At 43.2% G+C, this 27,249-nt stretch overlaps 1 protein-coding gene across 5 annotated transcripts in view; it reads left to right on the top strand.

The window, feature by feature from the left end:
- NCOA4 (nuclear receptor coactivator 4) overlaps positions 1-27,249 on the top strand; it is a 66,294-nt gene that overhangs the window by 30,548 nt on the left and 8,497 nt on the right. For 3 of the 5 annotated variants that reach the window (XM_055345095.1, XM_055345091.1, XM_055345093.1), the window contains one exon: positions 27,095-27,249. In XM_055345095.1, coding sequence (XP_055201070.1) covers positions 27,109-27,249 — 141 coding nt within the window. In that variant the 5' untranslated portion in view covers positions 27,095-27,108. Of the gene's footprint in view, positions 1-12,251; positions 12,385-20,615; positions 20,738-27,094 lie in introns of those variants that run through there. The other 2 variants (XM_055345092.1, XM_055345094.1) reach the window with 2 other exon arrangements.

Here is a 27,249-nt window from a genome sequence, read left to right as displayed (position 1 = left end):
AGGTGAAAGCAGAAGTGTGCAGGAGTCTGTGGTTTCCCTGGTGAGTGGGGAGGCAGGACTTCAAGGGAGTAGGAGAGTCCCCCAAGCAGTGTTGGGGGATAGCAAGACTGACTTTAGGGCTGGTAGAGGATGGCACTAGGAAGGATCACTGGGGTCAGCTCTGAAGCCCCTGGAGAGCCAATTGGTTAAGAGGCCTGAGCAATCCCCTGTGAGTAGAGGAAAACCCAGGGTGGAGTTCTAGGCACTGTAGCAAGCTGTGGGGGGAGCAATTAGGGACAAAATGGTGTTGTGGGATTGAATTGTGTTCCCCGAAAATTCATACATTGAAGTCCTAAGCCCTAGTACCTCAGAATGTGACTCTATTGAAGATAGGGCCATTATTTATTTATTTTCAAAGATTTATTTATTTGAGAGAGAGAGCACATGTGTATATAGTGGGGGGAGGGGCAAAGAGAGGAGGGGAGAGAGAGAACCTCAAGCAGACTCCCTGCTGAGTGTGGAGCCCAAAGACCCAAGACACAAGTCCCAAGCCTGAAGCCTGATCTCACAACCCTGAGTTCATGACCTGAGCTGAAATCAAGAAGCAGAAGCTTAACCGCCTGAGCCTCCCAGTTGCCCCTGGAGATGGGGCCTTTAAAGAGGTGGTTGAGGTAAAGTGAGGATGAGCCGGAATCCAGGAGGACTGGATTCCTCCTGGATTCGTAAGGACTGGTGTCCTTATGAGGAGGAGATTAGGAAACAGATGTGCATAGAGAAAAGACCATGTGAAGACTCAGGGAGCCCAAGGCCATCTGTAAACCAAGGAGAGAGCCTCAGAAGGAACTAATCCAGCCGACACCTGGATCTCAGACTTGTAGCATCCAGAACTGTGAGAAAATAAATTTCTGTTGTTTAAGCCCTCTGGTCTGAGATATTTTGTTATGGCAGCCTAAGCAAACTCGTAGAAATAGTGAGTCCCTCAAATATACCAGGAGGCTCTGCTTGTTGCTACCCCCTAAAAGCCATCCGGGGCATCATGAGAGGAAGCAGGGGTTTTTGGAAGATCACTGTTGAACAAAGAGAAGGAAATCTTGCTTGATGCAGCAGAGAGTAAAGACTTAAGATTCAAGAAGAATTCTAGGAAGTTTGAGTTGTTCCAGCCCAAGTGACTTGTCAAGGGAAAACCTGGGCTGCATAGTGCTGCTCCCTCATGCCCTGGACACTGGGCTTGGGGCATTCTTCCTCTCTCACAATAGACTCTAAGAGCAGTGCCCTCATGGCTCTGCTGAGCTGACCCACTGAGCTATTCTTTTTTTTTTTTTTTTTAGATTTTATTTATTTATTCATGAGAGACACAGGGAGAGAGAGAGGCAGAGACACAGGCAGAGGGAGAAGCAGGCTCTATGCAGGGAGCCCAATGAGGGACTCAATCCCAGAACCACAGGAGCACCCCTGAGCCAAAGGCAGATGCTTAACACCGGAGCCACCCAGGCGTCCCCAGCTGAGCTATTCTGATGCCTTCTTGACATCAGGCTTAGCCATCTGGCTGTGTGATTGGCATCTGTGAATCATGTGCGTAGCCATCTACACAGCATAGGATGAAGGCTCAGGAAAGCAGAATTCTCCTCTCCTCTGCTCTTTAGCATCTAGGGCAAATGTAGGGGGGCAAATGGCAAAAGTAAATGTATAATTAGGGTGGAGACCTGATTTATGAACAATTTGTAAGTCATCTAAAAACATAGTTTCTTGTTGGTAGTCAACCTTCTGTAAACACTGAATGTGTTCCTGGTGAGTTGTCTTTGTGAGTAGTGCCAAATGGATGGTTACCATCTCTTGTATAAGTTTGGTGTGACTTTCGGGTGCACAGGCCTGTAAAGATTCCTGTTTATCACAACAGTAGGTAATTGTGATGTAACCCACAGTGCTTCACTTAATGATATATAGTGATCATTTGCTCATGGCATTTCATCTTCTCTTACCTCCTTGGTTTACCAGGTTTTTTTGTTTGTTTTATTTTTGGTTTTGTTTTTCTTTTTCCCCTGAATAACCATGTTCTCAATCAGCGCTGTTATTGGGCATTTGGGTTGTTGTTATGGCCCCTCCCCCCATTTTCTTACTGCAATGAGCATTGTTGAGGAGTGTCTGTCTCCTCCTCTGTGCCACCCTTCTTAGAATCAAGTCCTCACGGTGAGAAGATGAAGTCAAACATTGTAAACAGTTGAAGAATATGGAGATGTTTTACCACATCCCTTTCCTTAAAAATTGCTCTAACATAAACCATCCTGTGCATCTCACTTCCCACATATGCCTCCATTTTCTTCTGGGTATTAGAAATTAAATAATTATTCTTGCTATTCTGTTATGGTTCTATGTTATCAATGTATTTACATTTCTTTTTTTTTTAAGATTTTATTTATTTATTCATGAGAGACAGAGAGAGAGGCAGAGGGAGACACAGGCAGAGGAAGAAGGCTCCATGCAGGGAGCCGGACATGGGACTCAACCCCTGGTCTCCAGGATCACGCCTGGACTGAAGGTGGCGCTAAACCGCTGAGCCACCCGGGCTGCCCTGTATTTACATTTCTTGTGTTATCAGTAGGTTGAAACTTTTCATATGTTTGCTTATCATTTCTATTTGGGTTCATGCATGTGTGTGAAATGCCCCTTTATTTCCTTTGCTATTTTTCCGCTAGGATGTTTTTCTTTATCCCACTGATATTTAGAAAGTAAGTCTGCATATAACGAAAATGTTTTCCAAATTTGGTCATTGTTTTTTAGTATTTATTTATTTATTTATTTATTTATTTATTTATTTATTTTAGTTTTAGTTTTAAAGATTTTATTTATTTATTCATAGAGACAGAGAGAGAGAGGCAGAGACACAGGCAGAGGGAGAAGCAAGCATCATACAGAGAGCCTGACGTGGGACTCGATCCAGGGTCTCCAGGGTCTCCAGGTTCTCCAGGATCACACCCTGGGCTGCAGGCAGCGCCAAACCGCTGCGCCACCGGGGCTGCCCTGTTTTTTAGTTTTGTTGATGGACTCACAGCTTTTGCACATTCAAACCACTTTCTTTTATTTTTCCTTTCTGCTTAGAATAAGATAAATATTTATCTATATTTCCCATGATGAACTTGTGATATTATTGTAAAAATTTAGCCTTTGAATCATTTTAGAATTTATTTCGTTGTGGGAACTAAAGAAAATAGTTTTGTTTTTTCCCAAATAGTCTACCACTTGTTCTAATACCATTTATTGAATGATCATTCTTTACAGATTTCAAAGGCTAAGCTTATTTTATATAAATTTATATATATATTTTCTGGGTTTTCTATTTTTGTCACCTATGTCTTTTTATTCTTATATCAATAACACACTACTCCAAGAAGCATCCATTTGTGATTAATTTTAGACATCTTACAGAACAAGAACCCTCAGCCCATCTTCCTTTTTATTTTATTTTTTTTAATTTATTTATGATAGTCACAGAGAGAGAGAGAGGCAGAGACACAGGCAGAGGGAGAAGCAGGCTCCATGCACCGGGAGCGCAACGTGGGACTGGATCCCGGATCTCCAGGATCGCGCCCTGGGCGAAAGGCAGGCGCCAAACCGCTGCGCCACCCAGGGATCCCCCATCTTCCTTTTTAAAAGGTTCCTATAAATTTTTATGTTAAAGTGTATTTATCTAGCTTGCTTATCTCAAAACGTTGACAAAACAACTTGATAATGGGGCACCTGGGTGGCTCATTTTGTTGAGCGTCTGCCTTCAGCTCAGGTCATGATCCGGGAGTCCCAGGATGAAGCCCTGCTGAGCAGGGAGTCCACATCTCCCTCTGCCCCTCGCCCCAGTCTCATGCTCTCTTTCTCTCTCTCTCAAAATAAATAAATAAAATCCTTAAAAAAAAAAAACCAACTTGATACTTTTCTTTGTCCTACAGATCTAGTATTAGCCTAGATGAACTGATATATTCATGTAGCACTCAAGATGCCATAGTCATCTGGAAACAAGGTTCTTAGCCTTGTGGTCTGAGAATTTGGACTAACCCAGTTGCCTCATCAAGTCTCCTGTTGTGTTTTTTTGTGTGTCTGTATCTTTATCAGTGTTTTATTATCTTCCTGAAAGTCCCTTACTGCCTCATTTCTGTCCTTTGAATTATACATGCTCTGACAAAGCAGCTAAAAATCACCTATCCACAAGGGTTTCTTGAACTTCCTTTGTAATAAAATAGCACACTCATTGCTCTATGACTTGGGACTCACATTTAGCTCTCTCTGCAACTTTTTTTTAAGTTTTTATTTATTCATTCATGAGAGACACACACAGAGAGAGAGAGGGGCAGAGACACAGGTAGAGGGAGAAGCAGACTCCCTGCGGGGAGCCCAACATGAGTCTTGATCCCGGGTCTGGATCCCGGGTCTGGATCCCAGGTCTCCAGGATCACACCCTGGGCCGAAGGCGGCACTAAACCACTGGGCCACCAGGGCTGCCCACTCTTTGCAATTTACTAAGTATTATGTGTATGTCTTGCTACTTTGCTAGATTACCTGATGGTAGAAGCCCCATCTTTATTTTATTTTTTTAAAATATTGTATTTATTTATTTGAGAGAGAGAGACAAAGATAGTGAGAGGGAACAGGAGTGGGGAAGAGAGGGAGAACCAGGCTCCTTACTGAGCAGGGAGCCCAACATGGGGCTCGATCCCAGGACCCTGGGATCATGACCCCAGCTGAAGGCAGATGCTTAACTGACTGAGCCACCCACACACCCCAAAGCTCCATCTTTAAACTATCTACCAGAAGCCAGCAGAGATCCTGCTATAGGACTTTTACTCAGTAATTACATCTGAATTCATTGGTTCTCCTTCCGGATCCTGCTTTACATTACATAATGTTCTGGGCAGCCTCAGGGTTTTGACCACCTTTGTGTCTTTATGCAATGCTCAATGCTATACCTAATAAGAACACTCCATGTGATTTATCTAATGGTAGGTCCTGGCTTCTCAATGTATTATATTATTGCAGCCTATTGGTGGATGATGGCCTTTGAATCTAGATGAGAAGGAGGGCTAGGGCAAATATAGAAATGGAGTAAAGTGAGGAACTTTAATATGCCATTTATATAAGGCAGTAGTTCTCAACCCTAGCTATTTGAGAATGTTGTGGAGGGTTTTTGAAACTTAGCAATGTGAGTGAAGTAAGTCAATCGGAGAAGGACAAACAGTGTATGTTCTCATTCATTTGGGGAATATGAATAATAGTGAAAGGGAATATAAGGGAAGGGAGAAGAAATGTGTGAGAAATATCAGAAAGGGAGACAGAACATAAAGACTCCTAACTCTGGGAAACGAACTAGGGGTGGTGGAAGGGGAGGAGGGTGGGGGGTGGGGGTGAATGGGTGACGGGCACTGAGGGGGACACTTGACGGGATGAGCACTGGGTGTTATTCTGTATGTTGGTAAATTGAACACCAATAAAAAATAATTTATTAGAAAAAAAAGAAAAAAGAAACTTAGCAATGCTTAGGTCCCATCCTAGACCAGGTAAATCAGAATCTCCAGCGTAGGAACTACACAACTTAAAAGTTTCTTGAACAACTCCTACATACAGCCAGGGTTGAAAACCATCAATTGTTCCAAAGCAGTACTTCACAAACTTTAATGTGCATGCAGACCCTCTGTGAATCTTATTAAAATACAGGTTCTGGGATGCCTGGGTGGCTCAGCGGTTAAGCGTCTGCCTTCAGCTCAGGGCGTGATCCCAGAGTGATGGGATCGAGTCCCACAGCAGGCTCCCTGTAGTGGGACTGCCTGTGTCTCTGCCTCTCTCTATCTCTCTCATGAATAAATAAATAAATAAATCTTAAAAAAGTAAAAAAAAAAAATACAGATCTGATTCTGTGGGCCTGGAATGGGAGTAAGAGTCTCCCTGCCTAATACGGCCTCAGGTAGTACTGATGCTGCTAGTTCTTCAAGCACACTTGGATCACCAAGGATCTAAAGCAGTGGCTCTCAACCTTAGTTGAACATTTGAATCACTTGCAGAGTTTTCTAAAACTATGGCAAGCTCGACCCTGTGTTCAGAGATTCTGATTGCATTGTTCTGAGGTGGGACCTAGGTGTAAATTTAAAAATACTTGAGATGTTTTACACGTACATTTGGGGTTCAGAACCAAAAAAGAGAAATGGAGCATTTACCTGGAGATAATCCAACAGAAAACAAAACAAAAAAAAAAAAAAACCTTGGCCTCAGGTACCCTTAGGCTCACAACAGCTATCTGATTAAAGAGGAAGGCCTTATTTTTTCTTGAAACATCTGTTCTTAAATAAAATTTGGAAGGATTTAAGCTTGCTGTAAGAAAATATGATCAGTTGGGATGAACTGGATAGTATTGGAATTTAGCTGTGCATGCACTCAGAAGCACTTTTCTTAGACGCCCTTAATATTGATGAGATTGTCCCTCTCTGAGAGAGGTGCAGATGGCAATGGCTGGCCCATGTTGCATGCCTTGGGGACTCCAATGACGTTGTCACAATGCTACATGTATTATTTTAGAGGGCAAGGATCTTGATGGAGTCACACACTTGCTAAACTCAAAGTGGAAAACCAAGATTGGTGAGGAGCGTTTTTGTGACCAAGATGGAATTAACTGTTGCGACAAGGAAGTCTCGAGCCAGTAGGGCAAACGGGGATTCAGTTCTGTTGGGCTGCTCTCTGAGGAATAGCTACTCCCTTCTTTGAAATTTCCATCCCAAAGGGGAATTAGTTTTTCAAAGATTGCTTGCTTGCTTGCTTGCTTGCTTTTACTGTAAAATATATAAAACATAAAATTTATTATTTTAACCATTTTTAGGTGTGAAATTCAGTGGCATTAAAGTACATTCACATTTCTGCGTAACCATCTCCAGAACTTTTTCATCTTCCCAAACTGAAACTCCACACTCATTAAACAACTATCTGTTCTTTTCTCCACCCCATCCCTGGCAACCCCCATTCTACTCTGTGTCTATGAATTTGACAACCTTAGGTACATCCTATAGGTGCTATTGTACAGTATTTGTCCTTTTGTGACTGACTTATTTCAATATAATGTCTTCAAGGATCATCCGTGTTGTAGCATGTCTCAGAATTTCCTTCCTTTTTAAGGCTGAATTATGTTCCATACATTTAGGTTACTTCCACCCCAGGCTTATTTCCTTTAAGTAGGTTTTGGAACTTGATAAATATTTTATTACTAAATACCTACATCCACATGAGTTGCTCAGTGTAGGAAATAATAACCAATCATTTGAAGGTATTGTATAAGTTAGCCAGTGTCACTTCATCCTTGGCTTGTAGCCATTTGCGAGAACAGGAGTGGCTGTGAGCATAGCAAAGGGATTGGATGTGAAGGTGCAGAGGATGATCTGTAGTGTGTTTTACACTCTAAACTCCATGTTGCTTCACTGCTCAGTTTAACTCAAGTTAGCACAAAGGTTGTGTAGGTGTATTCTGCTGGATTACTGCGGACGCCAAAAGTCTAGTGGTTGGGGTGATAAAACAGAGAGTACCCAAACTGTGGCCCTAATTGTCCTGTTTAGCAACTATGTCCATAAGAGCCACTCTGTGCACCCCTCCCCCACAGTCCATCTGATGTCTTCAAGCCAGCCTTGGCCCATATAGTGTTTGCAAGAACAGGAGCTGCTCTAATGACAGAAGCATTGGCATACATAGTGTTTCCCAAATTTGCCTGATCACGGACTCAGCTGGGAATTTTGATGAAATACAAATTTCTGGGGCCTATCCCAGAACCTACTAAATCAGAATCTACGGGGGCAAAGGAATCTGAGTTTTAACAAGTGCCTCAGAGAGACTTAAGACACTATCAGTGACTTAGAGGAATGAGCACTTAAACACCCAAGTGCTACAGATTTTAAGTGTCTGGAAAATTCCAAATATATTTATTGAGTGTTCCCCATGCTAAGTGCTTAATGGAACAAGAAGGATATTGGATTGGGAGACTGGCTGGCTGGCTGGCTGAAGCAGGTTTCCAGGCATTGCCTTGGTTGGGCCACCACATGTTAGAGTTGAACCTTGATTTTGGGGTTCTAGAAATTTGACACTGTCTTTGTATAAAATGTCAGTGTGGCTCTGGAGTGGACCAGATTAAGGGCTAGTAAAGTGTTTCTCTTCTGACATAAGAGTGCATCTCCAAAGAGATGAAGACATCCATGTCCCCCAGATTTGGCACTCTCCCACCCTGGTCAGTGCCACATCACTGTAGCTATGCCATACAACCCTCTTCCAGGGTTCCCTCTGGCGTCATCTCAATGGGGAAGATGGTCTTTGGGACGTCAGTCCACCATCTTCCCAGGTTGCCAGTTTCCTGAATAAAGCAACCTTTCCTTTCCCACCATCACTTTTTTTTTTTAAGATTTTATTTATTTATTCATGAGAGACATAGAGAGAGAGAGAGAGAGGCAGAGACACAGGCAGAGGGAGAAACAGGCCCCATGCAGGGAGCTTGATGTGGGTCTCGATCCCGGGACTCCGGGATCACACCCTGGGCCGAAGGCAGGCGCCAAACCGCTGAGCCACCCAGGGATCCCCTCCCACCATCACTTGTTTCTTAAGTGTTGATTTTAGAGCAGCAAGCAGTCGAACCTGAGTTCGGAACTGGTTCTCTATCTGGTAACACAGAGATTCTTTCTGAGCTCCATGATCCCCACCTGGAGTGAGTCTTTTTATCTGTTGGCCAAGCCATCTCCTATCTAACTAGCCTCCACTCCAGGGATGGAACAACAACAGTTCCTTTCCTATCTTCAAGCAGCAGTACTGATGGCACATCCCAAGTAGGGAGAGCAAGAAGAATCAGGCTGGAACAAGTTGCCTGGCCCGACAGGAGCCCAGATCTGCTTCTGGGCCTGTCAGAACCTACTGTTATCTTTCTGTGCATGCAGGGCAGGATGGAATTTAGGAATGATGCCAGGGATGGCCTACATGCTGATAGTTCAGGTTCCATGTGTTCAGGTCCATGTTCCTGAAGGTGGCACATTGGTGTTGCCAAAGAATGGCCTTAAGTTGGTGAGGGGCATCCTAGAGAGTTGGAGGATGGGCTGCTTCCATCATAGAGCTAGTCCTGGAGAGGATGGGCATCCTATCCCTTTGAATAGGCCTTGTTCTTGTCTCAGTGACAGCCCTGCTACACCCCTATATTATGACAAAAACCAAGTGCCAGACAATCCTCAACAAGGAGACCTGCAGCTATAAAGTGGTGGCAGAGTGACCCAGAAGGGACCTGTATTGTCAGTTGAATGGTTAATGTAATGTGCTGGTAGTGGGCCTAGGTCTCCCAGCCTGAGAGGGCCCAGGTTGCCCCAGGCCAGGTCTTGTTTTTCTTTGGCCTCTGACAATCTATGATTGTGTAACCCTACCTAACAGTAAAAAAGTTTTTTTTTTTTTTTTTAAAGGAGAGGTTGATATTTTTTTTTTATTTATGATAGTCACAGAGAGAGAGAGAGAGGCAGAGAGAGAGGCAGAGACACAGGCAGAGTGAGAAGCAGGCTCCATGCACCGGGAGGCCGATGTGGGATTCGATCCCGGGTCTCCAGGATCACGCCCTGGGCCAAAGGCAGGCGCCAAACCACTGCGCCACCCAGGGATCCCAGTAAAAAAGTTTTTGAGCAAACACTTGAATCTCTGTATGCTTTTAGTTTATCAATTATTATACATTAGTTTATAAATTATGTGTGTATTACAAAGCATGCAAACACTGAAAGGAGACAAAAAATAAATATGAATAAAAGTTATAATGTTTTTATAGTATATACTACAAGAGATCATTATATGTCTCCTACTTAGGGACCACTGCTGCTTATGTCACTTTTGATATGTCTGCAGTCTGGTGCCCTGCTGTCCAGCTATCTGGTGAACAATCCAAAAAATACATGTGTCTTCGAGATGAAATCAGATCCCTCTTTTTCTTTGAGGTTTTCTTTTTCTTTTTCTTTTCTTTCTTTTTTTTTTTAAGGATTTTGTTTATTTATTCATGATAGAATGAGAGAGAGAGGCAGAGACACAGGCAGAGGGAGAAGCAGGCTCCATGCAGGGAGCCCAATGTGGGACTTGATCCCGGGACTCCGGGATCATGTCCTGGGCTGAAGGCAGTTGCTCAACTGCTGAGCCACCCAGGATCCCAATTCTTTGAGGTTTCCATGTTTACTCTTCCTTCGTCTTCTTTAGAGAGCACTGTGTCCCACACACACCTTTGTGTTTTCTTGAGGTTAGGGCAGGGTTTTTTTTTTTTTTGTTGTTGTTGTTGTTATTTGTTTTTAAAGTAAGCTCTAGGCCCAATGTGAGGCTTGAAATCATGACCCCAAGATCAAGAGTCCCATGTTCTATCAACTGAGCCTGCTAGGCACCCTAAGGTTAGGGCAGTTTAGAGCAGGACACCCTGGGAAAAGCGCCTCCAAGATCACACACAACCTGATGGGGGTATTAAAAGGCCATGGACTCTGTCTGGTAGATGGAAGTGGCTTGGGTGCAGGACTCTAATATCTTGCAGCATACAGACCACCTCAAAACTTAGGAACTTAAAACAGTAACAACAATGTTGACTACCTCTTGTTGTTTCTGTGTTAGAGAACATTTGTTGACTCCAGGTCTCTACTGAGTGCCTGGACTAGGTAATGTTCTGGGCCTGGGGCTAAGCCATGAGCCAGAGAAGTAAGGTCTGGCAGTCCTGACCAGTTTAGAGTTGCGTGTGTACGTGACAGATCACAAGCAAATAGTCCTTTGTTGAATGATTTGTGGGCAATCAGTGAAGAGCTTTATTTTTCCTCTGCCCTTGAACTCTACCTGTTTAAACATACTATGTGGACTAGTTGAGCAATCTAGGCAAATCGTTTGGTGTTTTTGATCCGAAGATAATTAAAAAGTGTTTTGGTCACCTTTAGTTACAAAAAAAGTGTCAATCCAGATCTACAACTGAATTGTAGTGGAGGACAAGATAATTAAGGGTCAGATACAGGCTTGGTTGGCTTCCTTGGCCAATGGCAGTGTTTAGAGTGATTTTCTTCCCCTTCGGGCTTTTGTGGGCTTCTCCAACATGCCCTGCTGCTCCTCCTTCTCCACAGCTCACCTTCCAATACAGGCTATGACTGCCTTTTAGCTTCTGCATTTGAACTCACATTTCCCATTGCTTTTTCCTGAGATTGCCTTGCTCCTTGTCACTCTTTGGTGGGACCTACTTAGGTGGTCTTTCACCTTGCTGGGAAATATGGAGAGCAGATAGCTGAGTACTGGGGACCTCTGTCAAAACTGAGACATTAAGATTCCTATATTAATATCTGATCACAAATAAACAACAATGTTCTAATGTGGGTAATGCCACACTAGGCAAATTTTGAGAAGAAGTACAGAGCTGTGGGATGGGATGTGGCAAGTGGTATGATGTGGTGCAAATGAACACATGCTTTGGAATCATGATGTGGCTTGGAATCTGGACTCTGACCTCTATAAATTTGCTAAAATTTAAAAAACAGTAGCAAAATATCCAGGTTGTAAAAGCTACCACTTAACCATTTTTTTTAAGTTTACAGTTGAGTGGAATTACAAATATTCACACTGTTGTACAGTCATCACTACATCCATCTCCATAACTTTCCATCATCTTAACCTCAAAGTCCGTAATCATACAATTACTCCTCCCCCCAGCCTGTGGAAAGCACCTTGTGTTCTCTTTTTATTTTTTTAAAAAAATATTTTATTTATATATTTGAGAGAGAGAGAGAGGGAGAGAGCAAGAGCTGGATGAAGGGCAAAGGGAGAAGCCGACTGCCCCAGAGCAAGGGGCCCGACTGGGGGCTCCACCCTGGGACTCCAGGGTCATGACCGCGGCCCAGGGCAGACGCCTAACCAGCTGAGCCACCCAGGCGCCCTACTGTTGTGTCTTCTGGTTCTATAAATCTGACTTATTCTAGCTACCTTATGTAATTGGATTCACACAGGATTTGCCCTTTTGCGTCTTTTGACGTTTATTTTTGCATGTGTACTTTAAAGCTAAAATCTATTTACGAGGACATTTGTGAGACAACCACGGAGCACAGAGAGGATCCTTGGCACAACAAGTTCGCTTTACTTAACGCGAGTTACTCAGGCAAGGTGAACGGAACGTGGCCCTAGAGCGCCGGAGGAGCGGGCGCCTGCGCTCTGCGCTCTACGCTCTGCGCTCTGCGCGCTCCAGAGGGCGGCCAAGGGCTTCGGGCTGACCCGAGCCGAGGTCTCGCGAGACTGTCAGATGTGTGGCGTGAGGCGTGGGAGGAAGGCGGCGCTCTCGCGAGAACTCTTCCTTTCGGCCCTTTACCTGACCGGCGGGCCTCTCCCCGAGGAAGCTCCCGCTCGCATCGCCAGGCGCGGCCCTCGGAGCTGGTAAGAACCGCAGTGGCTCGCTGGGCCAGCGCGCCCCCTCCTGCCTGCGGGTCGCGGGCTGGCCCGCCCAGCCTAGGTCTGCCCTTCCCGCCGGCCTCTCCCTCGGCCTGTCCGGCCCGGGGGTGACCCTTTCTTGGCTGTTGGCCGCCTGGGCCGGTCCTCTCCGCGGCCCTCGGCGCTCTGCCCGGCGGCCGCCGCCTTGCGCCTCCTCCCGACGCCGGGAGTGACAGCTGCAGGGTTTTGCTTGCCTGTCGCCGGGGCCTCAGGGGGGCGAGGAGGCTTCCTTTCCCAGAACGGGCCCAGAGTGTATCTATTCCCAACTGTCGGGTGACAACGCGAGGAAAATCGTGTTTTCGGCCCTCTGTGTGCCCTCACAGCGTCACCTGCCGCCTCGGGTCGTACTCCCCGCTGTCCTGAGAGCTGGCTTGATCTCCCTTTACCGAGAAGAGCGAGGCTTGCTCATTCCTCGGCTCACCCACACCAGCAATGATTTACTCATTGCCCGTGTGTTCAGGGTGTTGAGGCTCCGGCGATGAAAAACAGTGGGCACAGTCCTTACTCTTGTGAAGGTAAAGCCCCGTGAGGGGGCGACAATGATAAGACCACCTTACGCGCCGCGCCGTGTGATGGTGGGCATGATGCGGGGCATGATGCGGGGCATGATGCGGGGCATGATGCGGGGCATGATGCGGTCACGAACGACAGCGGTCAGAGCCGCAGAGGCTGTCACATTGAAAAAGCAGCCCGCCCCCCGCCCCCCAATACCATTTTCCAGTGTTTTCTGACCAGGGTAAGGTTCACCATAGCGTAACTCTCTTGGATAGATTCAGTTTTCCACCGCCCATTTGTTAATTTGGAAATGTGGTTGTAAGGACTCTTGAATTACTTCCCGGGGTGAGGATGAGACAGGTAATCATAATTGGCTCGTCTCTGTACTGGGGTCCTAGCGTGACATTTCTGAGCTGTAAAGACTATCGGGCCTTTGAGGAACTTACCCAGATGCTACCGTGGAGGTGGGTGTGGTGAATGTACTGTGTGGCTTAGGGAAGTACTTGGTTTGCTCTTTGGAATGTTTGCTAGCTTGCCTGTTTGTTGAGATAAGTGAGATGATACATGTAAGCTCTAGCCCAGTAATATTCCTTGCATTTTATTTCTCCTTCCCCCTTTTCTATGGGACTTTTAGCCTTGGGTCCCTAGGGAAAATCCTACAGGGTCTAAAGTTTCATGATATTTTGTGTCTAAATAAACCTCTACAATTACATTCTTACTGTGGGGCAAACAGGCATTTCAGAAGTGGCAAAGCATGGTGAGCTATGTAAGGGAAGGAAAATGTGATTCTCAGAGGGGGAGAAAATATCTTATTTTAGAATTACATAGGACCTGCTCCCTCACCCCATTTTTTTAAATCAGCTTAGCTGTGCCAGAATTTCAGGAACCTGTGGGGGGGGGCGGCGGCTTTAGAAAACTGCAGGATATTCTTATACATCCCTACGCCCATCTGAAAGCCTCTTGGCTACTGTTTCATAATAATTTCCCTACTAGAGTAAGGGTTAGCATACTGGAAAACATTGAGAGCCAGTCATTGCTGCTGATGGATTTTTGGCTCTCAATGTCGTATTTCAAAGAATTACTATTTTCTGCTGAGTTTTTGGTGAATCAATGGCACAGATTCTCTAGGTAGCAATTCATTGTTGTGCCCTCAGGGACTATCATAAGTATGTGTCAGCATAGGAACTCTATAAATATTTGTTGAATGAATACGTAAAATCTTAGTACCCAAGTGATCCCTTTAACATACATTATGTGGCTAAGGACTTTAGACTCAGACCTGGGATTAAATCTTGACCCCGCTACTTAGAAGCCTGTGATTATAGGTAATATATATTTAACTTCATCAGGCGTTAGGTTCTTTATTTTTTAAATTGTGGTGATAATATGTACTTTAAATGTTTGAGGTGGGGGGGGGCGGGAGCAACGCCTGGGTGGCTCAGTTGGTTAAGCATCTGCCTTCAGCTCAGGTCATCTTTCGACTCATCATCTCAGGGTCCTGGGACTTAGCCCTGCATTGGGCACCCTGCTTAGCAAGGAGTCTGCTTCTTCCTCTCCCTCTGTGTGCATGCACTCTCATAAATAAATAAAATCTTTTTAAAAAATATTTATTTATTTATTTATTTATTCAGAGAGAGAGAGAGAGAGAGAGACAGGCAGAGGAAGAAGCAGGCTCCATGCAGGAAGCCCCATGTGGGACTCGATCCCAGGTCTCCAGGATCACACCCCGGGCTGCAGGTGGCGCTAAACTGCTGTGCCACCAGGGCTGCCCAATAAATAAAATCTTTAAAAAAAATCAATGTTTGGGGGCACCTGGGTGGCTCAGTGGTTGAGCATCTGCCTTTGGCTCAGGTGGTGATCCTGGGGTCCTGGGATCAAGTATCATATCAGGCTCCCCATAGGGAGCCTGCTTCTCCATCTGCCTATGTCTCTACCTCTCTCTGTGTGTCTCTCATGAACAAATAAATAAAATCTTTAAATGTTTGGGAGACTAAAATGAAATAATGTGTAAAAAAAAAAGCCCTTGGCACATAGATACATTAAATATTTGTTGAATTCATTCAACAAATATTTATGGAACATCTACTATATAACAGTGAACAAAATGACAAAGTTCCTTCCTCTGGGGAACTTACCTTCTAGTGTGTTTTCTGAAGTGGGTTCAGAAAATAAATGGTTTCTACATGTCAGATGGTGATAAGTACTATGGAGAAAAATAAAATATATTAAGGGGGAGTTTGTGGAAGGAAGATTTATTTTGTATAGGATTGTGAGGAATGGCTTCACTGAAAAGACACTCTAAGCAAGTGAACAAGTGGGCATAAGCATATCTGGAGGAGAGTGCAAGGGCCCTGAGGTAGAAGCATCCTTGGAATGCTGTGGGAGCCACAAGGAGACAATTGTGACTGAACTGAGCGAGCAAAGAGAAGAAAGAGTAGGTGAGGAGGGAGGAGTGGGCAGCAGTCATGAAACTGGGAGAGATAATGGTGACTTATTAAATTGATGAGCTACGTAATAAAATGTCTTCCTTTATTATCGTACCCATTCTCTGACCAAAAGTAGTAAAAATAGCTACATGTATCCACTGCTTTTTTTAAAAAAAGATTTTATTAAAAACAGCTACACGTACCCACTGCTTTTTTTTTTTTTTAAGATTTAATTTATTTCTTTGAGAGAGAGAGAGAGAGAGAGAGAGAGAGAGAGAGAGAGAGAGAGCACCAGCAGGGGGAGCAGCAGAGGGAGAGGAAGAAGGAGGCTCCCCACTGAGGAGGGAACCTGACATGAGGCTCCATCCCAGGACCCTGGGATCATGACTTGAGCCAAAGGCAGATGCTTAACCAACTGAGCCACCCAAACGCCCCCTCTCCTGCTTTTTTAAAGCTTTTGTTACATCTCTTTACTTTTATGAAAGATCTGCATTTGTATCTGTTTCCAAAGATAATTTTTACTTTTACAAAAAAGGACAAAAAGCAAAAGTGGTGTTCAGCATTTGTTTTGCAGTGAGTCATTATTAGAGGCATTATGCACCCCAGCAGCTAGAGTGGCTCCCCCAAGCTCCTTCCCTGGAAGCTACACTTAGCATCTCAACATCAAGCCACCATAGCTTTGAACTGTGTTTCTGAGGATTAGTGCTTTATCTCAATGTTTTTTGTGCATCTGTTAGAAAGATCGTCAGGTAATCAGAAATCCTCATAGAAATGCTCTACTTTTGGATAATGGGGGATATAGCTCTTACTATGTGTCAGGAATTATTCTCAGTGCTTTACATATATTAATCTTTGGGAGACTAAGAGTATACTTATCACATTGAGCACTAGGTAATATATGGAATTGTTAAATCATATTGTACACTGGAAACTAACATAACACCATATGTTAACTATACTAGAATTAAAATAATAAATTAAAAAACTATCAATCTTGGACTTTTTCAAAAGAAGTATATTGAGCCTCAGAGAATAAAGACTTGTCCACAACTTTCCTTTTGGCTTTGTTTTCATTATGGATATGTCTTGATACTTTGTTTCAACATATAGCACACAGACAAGTTGAGTGGCCTAGGCTCATATGGGGGCAAAGTTGAGTACTTTTCTTCTGGTGAGTAGCTTTAAATAGTGTTTTTAAATAGTATGCTTGTCGGAGGAGCTGCCATATAGTTCTCAGCTTGTCTTTGCTTATTAAATTATAACATTCAATCATAACTTATAAATATCCCACCTAGCCTACAATACTTCAGAGCCTGACATGGTATTCACCCTCTTTGAATTAGGTAGATTCACGGGCAAGTGAATAAAATAGTTATTTTTTTGAACAATGTTTCACCTTTTTTAAAAAAAGATTTTATTTATTTATTTGACAGAATAGGAGCACAAGCAGCGGGGGAGGGGCAGAGGGAGAGGAAGAAGCAGGCTTCCCACTGAGCCCAAAGACTTGGGGCTCCATCCCAGGACCCTGGGATCATGACCTGACCTGAAGGCAATGCTTAACTGACTGAGCCACCCAGGCACCCATAAAATAGTCATTTTGAGGATGTTCTTTTTGCTCCTGATGTGAATGATACAGTCTAATTCTGTTAACCATACTTATCCCAAGGCATCCTCCCTGATTTTACCTGGCTTAATTATTCAGTGGAATCAAGATGTTCCTCTCTGGTGCTGGAAAAATGTTTGGGAACCCTTTTGAGCCTCACTATTCCTCTTATCCAGCCTTTCCTACAGTGCTCTACAAATGTGACAATTTGGTTCAGTGTAGGAATGAACAATAGGTTAAAAAGTTTTTGATTGTCAGTTTGATCATAGATAAGAAGTTAAGTCTTTAATACTAGGACAATTACTGATTTCATAAGAACATAATCTAAGGTATATTTTGAATTTAATTTTAGCATTATTGCTAGTACCCCAGGCTTTAGAGAAGGGATAATATTATATTACTTGTTCACTTCCTATGGGAAAAACCATAAGATACTTACTATAAAATCAGAGATAAAATAGTATTTTTTTAAAAAGATTTTATTTATTTATTCATGAGAGGCACAGAGAGAGAGAGAGGCAGAGACACAGGCAGAGGGAGAAGCAGGTTCCATGCAGGGAGCCCAATGTGGGACTCCATCCTGGGACTCCAGGATCACGCCCTGGGCCGAAGGCAGGCGCTAAACCGCTAAGCCACCCAGGGATCCTCTAAAATAGTATTATCACTGGGATGGTAGATAAGTAGTATGTTTTCCTATCATTTACTGTGTTATGACCAGAAGTTTCAAGTTGAAAATAGGACAGAGTCCCAGTTCTGAAAGCCTACCAATCTTTTGTGATGTCAGCTAGAATTTCTGTGGTACTGCAAATCTGAAGGAAAAAAAATCCTGAGTTGGCTGTAGATAAGTTAATATTTCCTCTTTAACTTATAGACTTCCTGATGTTTGTGAATCTGCATAGCTAAACTTTGACCGGTCTGCCTGAGGAAAGATGCTTTGTCTCAGTGCCTGTCCTGGGATCATGGTTTCAGTGGCAGTACCCTTGCCAGTTTTGTCTTGTTTGAAAGAAAACTAAAAATAGTAACACTAGAAACATTTCCACCTCTGAAAAACCATCCTGAATGCAGGCCTTACTGTGACATCAAGTTGATTATCTATGTTTAAAGAAGAACTATACTATTCTTATTGTGGCTAGTCTGAACTTGAACGTCTGTTTATCATTTATTCATTTCTCAAACATACACTTTAAGTCTCTGTTGAATTTAGGGTTACAGCATTGCACAACTTTAGGGACACCATTCTTTGTCAATTCAATAGAGCATGTAGAGTGTGAAGGGGTTTGGTAAGCCAAAATACCCTTACCAGACTCTGCTCAGCATTAGAGTGTACAAAGCCAAATAAGTCATTGTACCTTCTCTTGAGAATCTCAAGCTAAGGAGGCAGACATGTACTGTGTAATTAGAGTAACATGTTACAGGTCTCATGCTGGAAACCTGTATAGATTAGAGTGGGTCCAGAGGAAGGAGCAGCAAACTCTGTTGGCCAAAACTATTGAGGAGAAAGGTGCTTGGCCAGAAAGTCTTCATAGTGGTGGTGACTTGAGCATAGTTAGAAAAGTGGACAGGTAAGGAGAAGGGAACTGGTATTGCTGGTGGCGAGAACTGGGAGAGCCAAGCTGGACAGGTAAACCAGCCTAGGCTGTGAATGGAAGAGCTGTGTAGCAGGTTACAGTGTGGGGGCTGCTCTGAGGAGATGGCAGGAAAATCATGTTGGAGTGAGAAAATAGAGAACTTTATTCCTTTTATAAGAAATTTGGACTTTATCCTATAGGCAAGTGGGGAGTTTATATCCTCTTTAAATGAGATGACCTACTAGGAGTGGATGGTTCTCATTCTGAGACAGCATAGAAATCTTGAAGCAGAAGAGAGGTAAAATCCCCCTTAGAATGTAAACATAAAGATATAAGGGCAAATAATGAAGCCTAAGGGAGAAAAGAGGAGCCTGCAAAGTGGTTTGAATGTAGAATACTTCTAGATTTTTATTATTTTTTCCTCCAGTCTTTATGTAATTTGGAATAAATCACATCATTGTAGTGACAACTACAGCTGGAATAAGCTGATAGAACAAACACTGACTCTCAGTAACTCAGGAATTCAAGTGAGGGAGAGCTGGATTATTTAGTGTGTGGAGGTGTTGGTCAGGATCTTTTAGAGAGGGCATAGAGACAATTGGTTATGTAGGTGATGGTCAACACAGTTTCTATTGTATTTATTTACATTGTGGGTATTTTGTAGGGGCACCTAAAGATGAAAGTTCTTCTTGACATCAGTTATGTTTTAATAGACTGAAAATTCCTCTTTTCTAGCCATTTAAAGTACAAAAGTCCACAAAATTTAAACTTCCATCATTTAGAAGTATGTCTTTTTTTTTTTTTTTTTTTTAGATTTTATTTATTTGAGAGAGACAGAGATAGCAACAGAGATAGCAAGAGAGAGCACGGTCAGGGTGGAGAGGGAGAAGCAGGCTTTCTGCCTAGCAGGGAGCCCAGGGAGGGACTCCATCCCAGGACCCTGAGATCATGGCATGAGCAGAAGGCAGGCTTAACTGACTAAGCCACCCAGGAGCCCCTGTTTGTTTGTTGGTTGGTTTTTTAATACTTTTTTTTTATTCATGAGAGACACAGAGAGAGGCAGAGATACAGGCAGAGGGAGAAGCAGGCTCCATGCAGGGACTGGATCCCAGGACTCCAGGATGACGCCCTGGGCCAAAGGCGATGCTAAACCACTGAGCCACCCGGGCTGTCCTGTGTGTTTTTTTTGTTTGTTTGTTTGTTTTGTTTTGTTTTTTAATCTTTACAAAATGTGTTATCCAATAGAGAAGAAATTGTTTTCTCATAACTTTTGGTAGTGACTGTCTGAAATGTTTGGTAATGACTATCTGAAATGGGATCCCAGAAACCTTGTGCAGCATAGATAAGACAGGCGCCTCCACAGACCATTCATCTGAAATCTGAGGGATGCTTAATTGGAGGTGATGGCCTGGAGTGTCTTTTGCTTTTTGTTGTGTGGTTTTGCTTTACTCTTACTATTTGCAAAAATAGTTTGTGAATAGACAAGAGCAAGTATTTTACATTAATAAAATTGATTGAAAGGCAATGACTAGTGCTGTCTAGATTTTGTCTGCTGGCCTGATTGGATATGCAGGCAATAAGGGTGATTTTGCAGAAAAGGGCACCAAACTAAATGTACTGTACCATGAGCACGATAATCAGATAGGAATACTGTATATGGCAGGCACTGCCCTAAACATTTTACATATAATTCATGTGATTCTCATTGAGTTGGAGACAGTAATAATGGACACTTGGAACAAGAGGCGAGGGCTGAACCCCAGCGGGGCTGACAATGGTGATCTCAGGAGGCATAAACTACCCGGCAGGGACATTCCAGGAATAACGCGGTAAGCCTTCAGAAGACCCACGGTGGTTATTTCTCTGTAGTGATAAGCAGCAAAACCCTGAAGTCGTAGACGTCTTGACGACTTGGGGCGCGGAACAGGGTGGATACAGGCTAAGAGCTGGGGAAGGGCCGAGGGGAGGCTGGAGGGGAGCCCTAGCTCCTGCGGGCTGCGGCGGGGCGGGGCCCGAGTGGGCGGAGCCTCCCGATCGTCCCGGGCGCCGACGTGCGCGCTCCCGGCCCCAGACGGGGCCGCCGGGGCCGCCAGACGCGGGCGGGGTGGCGCGCGGCGCGTGGGCTCGGGGACCTTCGCCGGCCCAGTTGGGGATAAAGCGGTCTTCGGCTCGCCAGGGAGGTCGTGCGGCGGACACCCAGCCTGCAGGTACGTGGGGCAGCCCCGGACCGCAGCAGGGGCGCTTGGGGTCGGCTCGCCACGCTGGGCTGGGGAAGGGGCGCGACGGCCCGGGCTGGCGCATGCGTGCTGAGCGGTCGCCCTGCGGACTGCGGCTTCGTGGAGCAGCTGTGCTCTTACAGAGTGTTGGGGAACCTGGAAAGTTGCATGAATCATTGTTGCTTTTGAGCTAGAAAAGTCTTATTTGGCATTAGGTGGGGAATTTTGTGGTCAGTTTGCAGTTACTGCTTCGGAAAGTTGATGTGCTGGTAGTTACATGTACAAAGGTAGACAAATAGCGCAGTAAGCTCTGAAGTGTTCATCTTAGAATATGATACCGTGATTTCATTGTTACCGTATTTTGTTTAAGTCTCTTCAGGTATTAGCCTTTATTGCGAGGTGTGAAAAAAATTATGGAGAATCATCCTGAATTTCAAAAATACTTGTGTTGATAAAGAATTAAAAGTGTTTTGGGGCTAGGGTAAGATATATCTAGCCTTTGAGTTAATGAATTGTGAAATAAACTTTTTTTTTTGACAATAAAGAACGTGCGAAGGAATGTCTCAAGGTGATGTGGAATATTAATTACTTTATCATTTTTTTTCCTGAAAATTTGCACAGTCTAATAGATGTCTCATCAAAGATAACCACATTGATAATATTTCAAATTTAGTAATCTAGAGAACATAGATGTATGCTTTGGGTTGCTTTTTAGAACATCGGCTTCAAGCGATGACTTGGAAGCCAGGAAAATAACTGAGAAGTGGAAAACCTTTTTTTTTTTTTTTTTTTTTGGAAAGGGGCAGGTGGGAAAGGTGGCAAAACAGTGAAACCTGAAAGGCCCAGTTAGAGGTGACATGGTTTAAGCTTTCATTCAGACAAATGGAACTTTGAGTGATTATGATACAGATGTGGGGTCAGAATCCAGGACTCTTGCTCTTGTCCTTCATACTTGGCACTGGCATTTGGCAGTGTTTAGATTATTCTGAAACTGTCTTGACATGCACGGGTATTATTTATTTTGTTAACATTATCCAAGGAAAAAATTCTAAGAAATTGTCTTAGTTTATCGAGGACTATGAAAATGCACAGAATCTTAATGGAAATTATTCCATTAGTACTCCATTGGAGTTTTTTTTTTAATGTTAATTTCAAACTGTAGTATTGGCAAATACAAGTAATTTGTGGATGATAATACACTAAAAAAAGGAAGAACAAGCTGGTCAGAGAGCATCCAGGACTAGACCTTAGAAACCTTAGTTCTAAACTCAAACCTGTTATGGCTGTGGCCCTTTAAATGAGTGGTTTAAACTGTCTGGGCCTTAGTGGCTTCATCTATAAAATGAGAATAGTCTACTAAAGAGATGGATAAATTTTTGTACTTTAAGTTGTGGTTTTATGTGGGTCACAAGAGGGTTATAGCTTTTTCGAAATTTTATGGTTAAAGCACACGATAATGATAGAGCTTCATTTGTGGTTAGTTAATTCTGGTTTCATGATCTTTGGATTTCATAACTAGATTTGTGTAAACCACTATGCAAAGATTGCATATATAGTTTATAGAACTTCTCTTTGGGGAAAGCTCTAGGTTTTCCTGGAGCTTTATTTGAGGAGTGCATGTGTCTCTCCCTCTTTCTTCCTCCTGCCCTAAATTTAGGACAGGAATCCTAGAGGTAGGGAAGTTTCAGAAGCATTTAAACTTTTGACTTTGTCTCAAAAGATACACATTTAAGCAGTCTTCTTTTGAAGGTGGGGGCAGTGGTTTGGATTGCAAAGATGAAGAGGAAAAGACATTTTTAAATAGTCTTTCATTGATTTGAATTTTGGAATTAGAGCTGATTTGGTCCAGTCCTTTTACAGGTAAGAAACCAGACAATAGTGTGCATACTTAGTAAGTACAGGGTTTAGACTATTGAGTTTTTGCCATAAAAACTGTTTGCCTTTTGCTATATTGTATAGTGAAAGATTCGATAGGGAACTACTATCTGTTAAACAAGTACCACATCCTTACTCCTAAATCTGCAAGGTGGGTATTATCTTGACTTAGGAATTAGGGTTTAGGTTCTAAAAGGGCAAATGGCCCAAGGTCATAGTATTGATAAATGGCCTAATGATTCTGAGTCAAGGCCTCTTCACTTCAAAGCCTTTTCTAGCTTCAGTGCTGCTCTCTCTAATCCAGGGGTGATGGTTCCTAAAGTCCCAGTAACTCAACTAAACCTAACAATAGTGTTAAAAAGTGCAGAGTGCAGGGGTTGGATTAAGTGCCAGCAGGCTGATAATGTCTCACTTCAGCTTCTCTGTAGCCATTTGTAGCTACTGTCATTGTCTCCGTTTTTCCAGAGGAAGTGGAGGCTTAGAGAAGTAAGCAACTAGCCCATGGGTTTTATGTTGGCAGATGAAGAACTCCCATTTGTTAAACGCCACCCCCCGCCCCACCCCCGCTTCCAGCGTAACCTCTTAACTGTCATGCTTGCTGCACTGCCTCTGGAACCTGAAATAAATGGTAAATTGTTGAAAATGGCTGTGTGAACTATTTACCTCCCACAAGTCTCTTTGGACGTGGTATTTCATAAAGGTAGGTCAGGCTTCACCTCATTGTGATTTGAGTTCACTCCTATAGTGAATTCTTAATTCTAGTTCTGAGGGCTTCCTCCTCACTGCAGTACAAAAAGGCAAGCGTTTGCATAACTACTTTCTTGGGATCTAGGCTAGAGAAGCTAACTGCCCCTCCGCGGCCCCACAGGGAGGCAAAGGGGCACAGCCAAAGGCAGCAGAGACAAGCATCTGGGGACTGATCATAAAGAAATGAAACAGGATTTCTGGGACGCCTGGGTAGCTCAGCAGTTGAGGGTAGCTTAGCGGTTAAGCATCTGCCTTTGGCTCAGGGCATGGTCCTGGAGTCCTGGGATCGAGTTCCGCGTCGGCCTCCCTGCATGGAGCCTGCTTCTCCCTCTGCCTGTGTCTCTGCCTCTCTCTGTGTGTCTCTCATGAATAAATAAAGTCTTTAAAAAAAAAAAAAAAGGATTTCTTAGTGGCTGAACAGATGGGCTCTAAAGACCCTTATTCTTAACAAGATTACTGTTTTGAAGGATAACACTTATTTTAATTTGAAAATGTGATAAATATGGGGGGAAATGAGTTTTGTAACTTAAATCTCATCCATAGCTGATAAGGAGCAAACCCAGTTTGTATAGTTTTGCCATATTTTGTTCTTGTTAGACAGTTATTTTTTTTAAAGATTTTATTTATTTATTCATGAGAGACACACAGAGAGAGATAGAGGCAGAGATACAGGCAGAGGGAGGAACAGGCTCCATGCAGGAAGCCCCACACGGAACTCATCCTGGGTCGCCAGGATCACGGCCTGGGCTGAAGGCGGCACTAAACCGCTGAGCCACCCTGGCTGCCCATTGTTCTTGTTAGACAGTTTGTATAGTACTTGTGATTGAGTTTAGAAGACCTACTTTAGGGATTTAGTAATAACAGTCAGCACTTATATGCATTTGAATTTGCCACCTGTGTGATCTAGAGCTCTGGGGTTTGACATTGTGAAGTGCATTTTAATTTAATTTTATTGATTACATTTTACACTGTGCCAGATATTGTGGAATGCCACACAAATGGTGAGGACTTAAGAATGGGAAACTTGGCATAGGTGAAAGTTGGTTAATAATTAGAAAGACAGCTAAACATGCCTTACGTATAACTTTTAAGTGCAAAGTGAAGCAACTTGTGGTAATGAGGTGACACTCCAGCTCTCAAGTATAAGGCAACACTTCACTTGTGTTGTACAGGTATTTTTCAAAGTCCCTACAGAGTGCACCAAGTGTTAACATATGTGTTAGGAAAAATTTCCACAGGGATTCCTATCAAATTTAGTTAAGGAGGCCTTTCCTTTCTAGAGGTCATTATGGGGAAACAGACTGACGTAACAAAATAACAGAAATTACAGTTTCCCAAATCTTTAAGTTTCCTAGAGGATCTCTAGTTCCTCACTGTGGAGCCTGTTAGGCTTCTTCCTCCCATCATTTTATTTCTGAGGGTGAGGATCATACCGCCTTTATTCCTTTCCAGCTTCTAGCTAGCTGTCTGGTCCTAAACCTAGGCTTGAAGATGCAGTCTAGGCCAGAGTTCGTGTCCTCTCAGAGGAGGAGTCAGCCATTTGGGGAACTCTACACACTACACTGGCTAGGCTGCTGTTTAGCCAAAAGCTGGCTTCTCAGAGGAGGTCGTTGACTCCAGAACTGATAGGAAGTTCTTTCACATACTCCCTCAGATGTTTCCTGTTAATCCTCCTCTACCCTCTTTGGGTGATCCTGAACAAATCTTTTGATAGGTTACTTGTTGTAATCATGTCCTCCCAGAGACTTATCTAGGCTAAACAGCTTCCCTTCTGGAGTAATTTTTCATGGTTTTAAAGTCCCTTTTCCTCTTCTAAATGTCTATTCTAAAGTGTGTTATTCAGAAAGAAATTTCAAATTTAGTTTAATAGACATGGAACAGGTTAGTCCTATGACAAATGCTATAATGTTGTAAATGCAAATAGTGTTATTTTTCTCTGAGACCCAGCACAGTGCTAACTCCTATAGAGGTTATTTTCAACTAAGCCTTCATCCTTTTAAAATACACTTTATTCTCTTCCACTTTGTCATCCCCCATTCAGGTTATAAATATTTACATTTTAATTTTACAGGTATGTAGAATCCGTTTTTATCAAAGTCCTTTGTTAACTCTGTCATATCTGCTTTCTGTTTTTATCCATGTAATTAGGGAAAACAGGTGAGTAACTAGGGAAAACATACATCAAAACTTTACAGACTGGCTTCAGTCTGTGACTTTTTGAGTTGTTTGTAAAAAATAATCTTAAGATTCCATTTAGTTGTACTTCTTTTTAGCTCATATTCACTTTATCCCCAAAGATAGGATATATCCTTATCACAGATCATGTGTTGAGCATCCAGATAGACTGTGGCCACAGGACTGCATTGAATGGCCGGTTTAGTAAAACTGTAAGAAGGAAATAACTCTGGTGTCATAGGGCTATGTGAATACATGCTGAGCTACACTGATTACTGTTTTTTTCTAAATGTTGAGAAACCATCTCTGATTCTAGATCTATCCAAGATAGACACCAGACTTCTTCCAGTGTTTTTAAAAATATTTTATTTATTCATGAGAGAGACACAGAGACAGAGACACAGGCCGAGGGAGAAGCAGGCTCTCTGCAGGGAGCCCCGTATAGAACTTGATCCCATGACTCCGACTCCGGAATCATGACCTGAGCCAAAAGCAGATGCTCAACCACTGAGCCACCCAGGTGTCCCTCTTCCAACAGTTATTATCAAGCTTGGTTTCATGGTTTTTCTTACATTCTTCTCAGTCTCAGTATATCATTGGTTGTGTGCTGTTCTTTCCACTTCTGTTTCTTATCTCTTGTAAGCCCAAGATTATTAGAAAACTTTGTAGTTTCCCACACCAATGTCTGTGAGCATCTCCCTTATATTAGAATACTATGAAATTATTTTGTTAGATTTACATTCTTGAGAGCTTCGTAGCTCTGAAACCATTCCTAAATTCTTCCTAAGTTTAAAAAAACAAAGTTCTACCTAAAAGAGAAAATAATTTAAAATTTCCATTTCCCAGTCCAGGTAAATGCTAGATCTAAACAGTGTTCTAAACTGTTTACCAAGTTATCGGTTTGTAGCTGCTTTTCAGAGTGATTATGGATCCTTCTAGACCTTTTAAGTCTTCACCTCTAAATCTGTAAAACAAGAACATATGCCCCCTATGACTTTATGTGTTTCATAAACAGAAACTTACACTGTAGTGTTCTTTTAACTTTCTGGAGGCTATATGCCCTATCAGTTCTGGAAAATTAGTGGGTTTTTTGTTTGTTTTTTAGGAATAATCTGTTTACATGTAAAGTATCACTAAAGTAGATGCATAGAATTGTATGGAGGAATGCAGTAGTGGTGGGCAGGGAAGAAGAAGCAGTATTTATTAAGAGTACACTATGTAGGGATTCCTGGGTGGCGCAGTGGTTTGGCGCCTGCCTTTGGCCCAGGGCGCGATCCTGGAGACCCGGGATCGAGTCCCACGTCAGGCTCCCGGTGCATGGAGCCTGCTTCTCCCTCTGCCTGTGTCTCTGCCTCTCTCTCTCTCTCTCTGTGTGACTATCATCAATAAAAAAAAAAAAGAGTACACTATGCGCCGGGTCCTGTTTTGGAAGTGATCTAAGTAAGTTAGTAATTGGGAGCTCATTGGAATGATCATTTGGGGCATGTTTGAAAGATGGTTTTTGGTTGAAATTACAGTGCAATTTAGATTTTTCTTTTTTTCCTCTCACAGGAACAGTGAGCAGAATGAGTACCTCACAGGACCAGAGTGGCCGCTCCAGTAATAGAGAACCCCTTTTGAGGTGTTGTGATGCACGGAGGGACTTGGAGCTTGCTATTGGTGGAGTTCTCCGGGCTGAACAGCAAATTAAAGATAACTTGCAAGAG

This window comes from Nyctereutes procyonoides, unplaced genomic scaffold (genome assembly GCF_905146905.1).
Source record: "Nyctereutes procyonoides isolate TBG_1078 unplaced genomic scaffold, NYPRO_anot_genome, whole genome shotgun sequence".
Taxonomy (NCBI): domain Eukaryota; kingdom Metazoa; phylum Chordata; class Mammalia; order Carnivora; family Canidae; genus Nyctereutes; species Nyctereutes procyonoides.
Note: the sequence above shows the minus strand (reverse complement) of the source record. Positions and strands in the feature narration are given on the sequence as shown.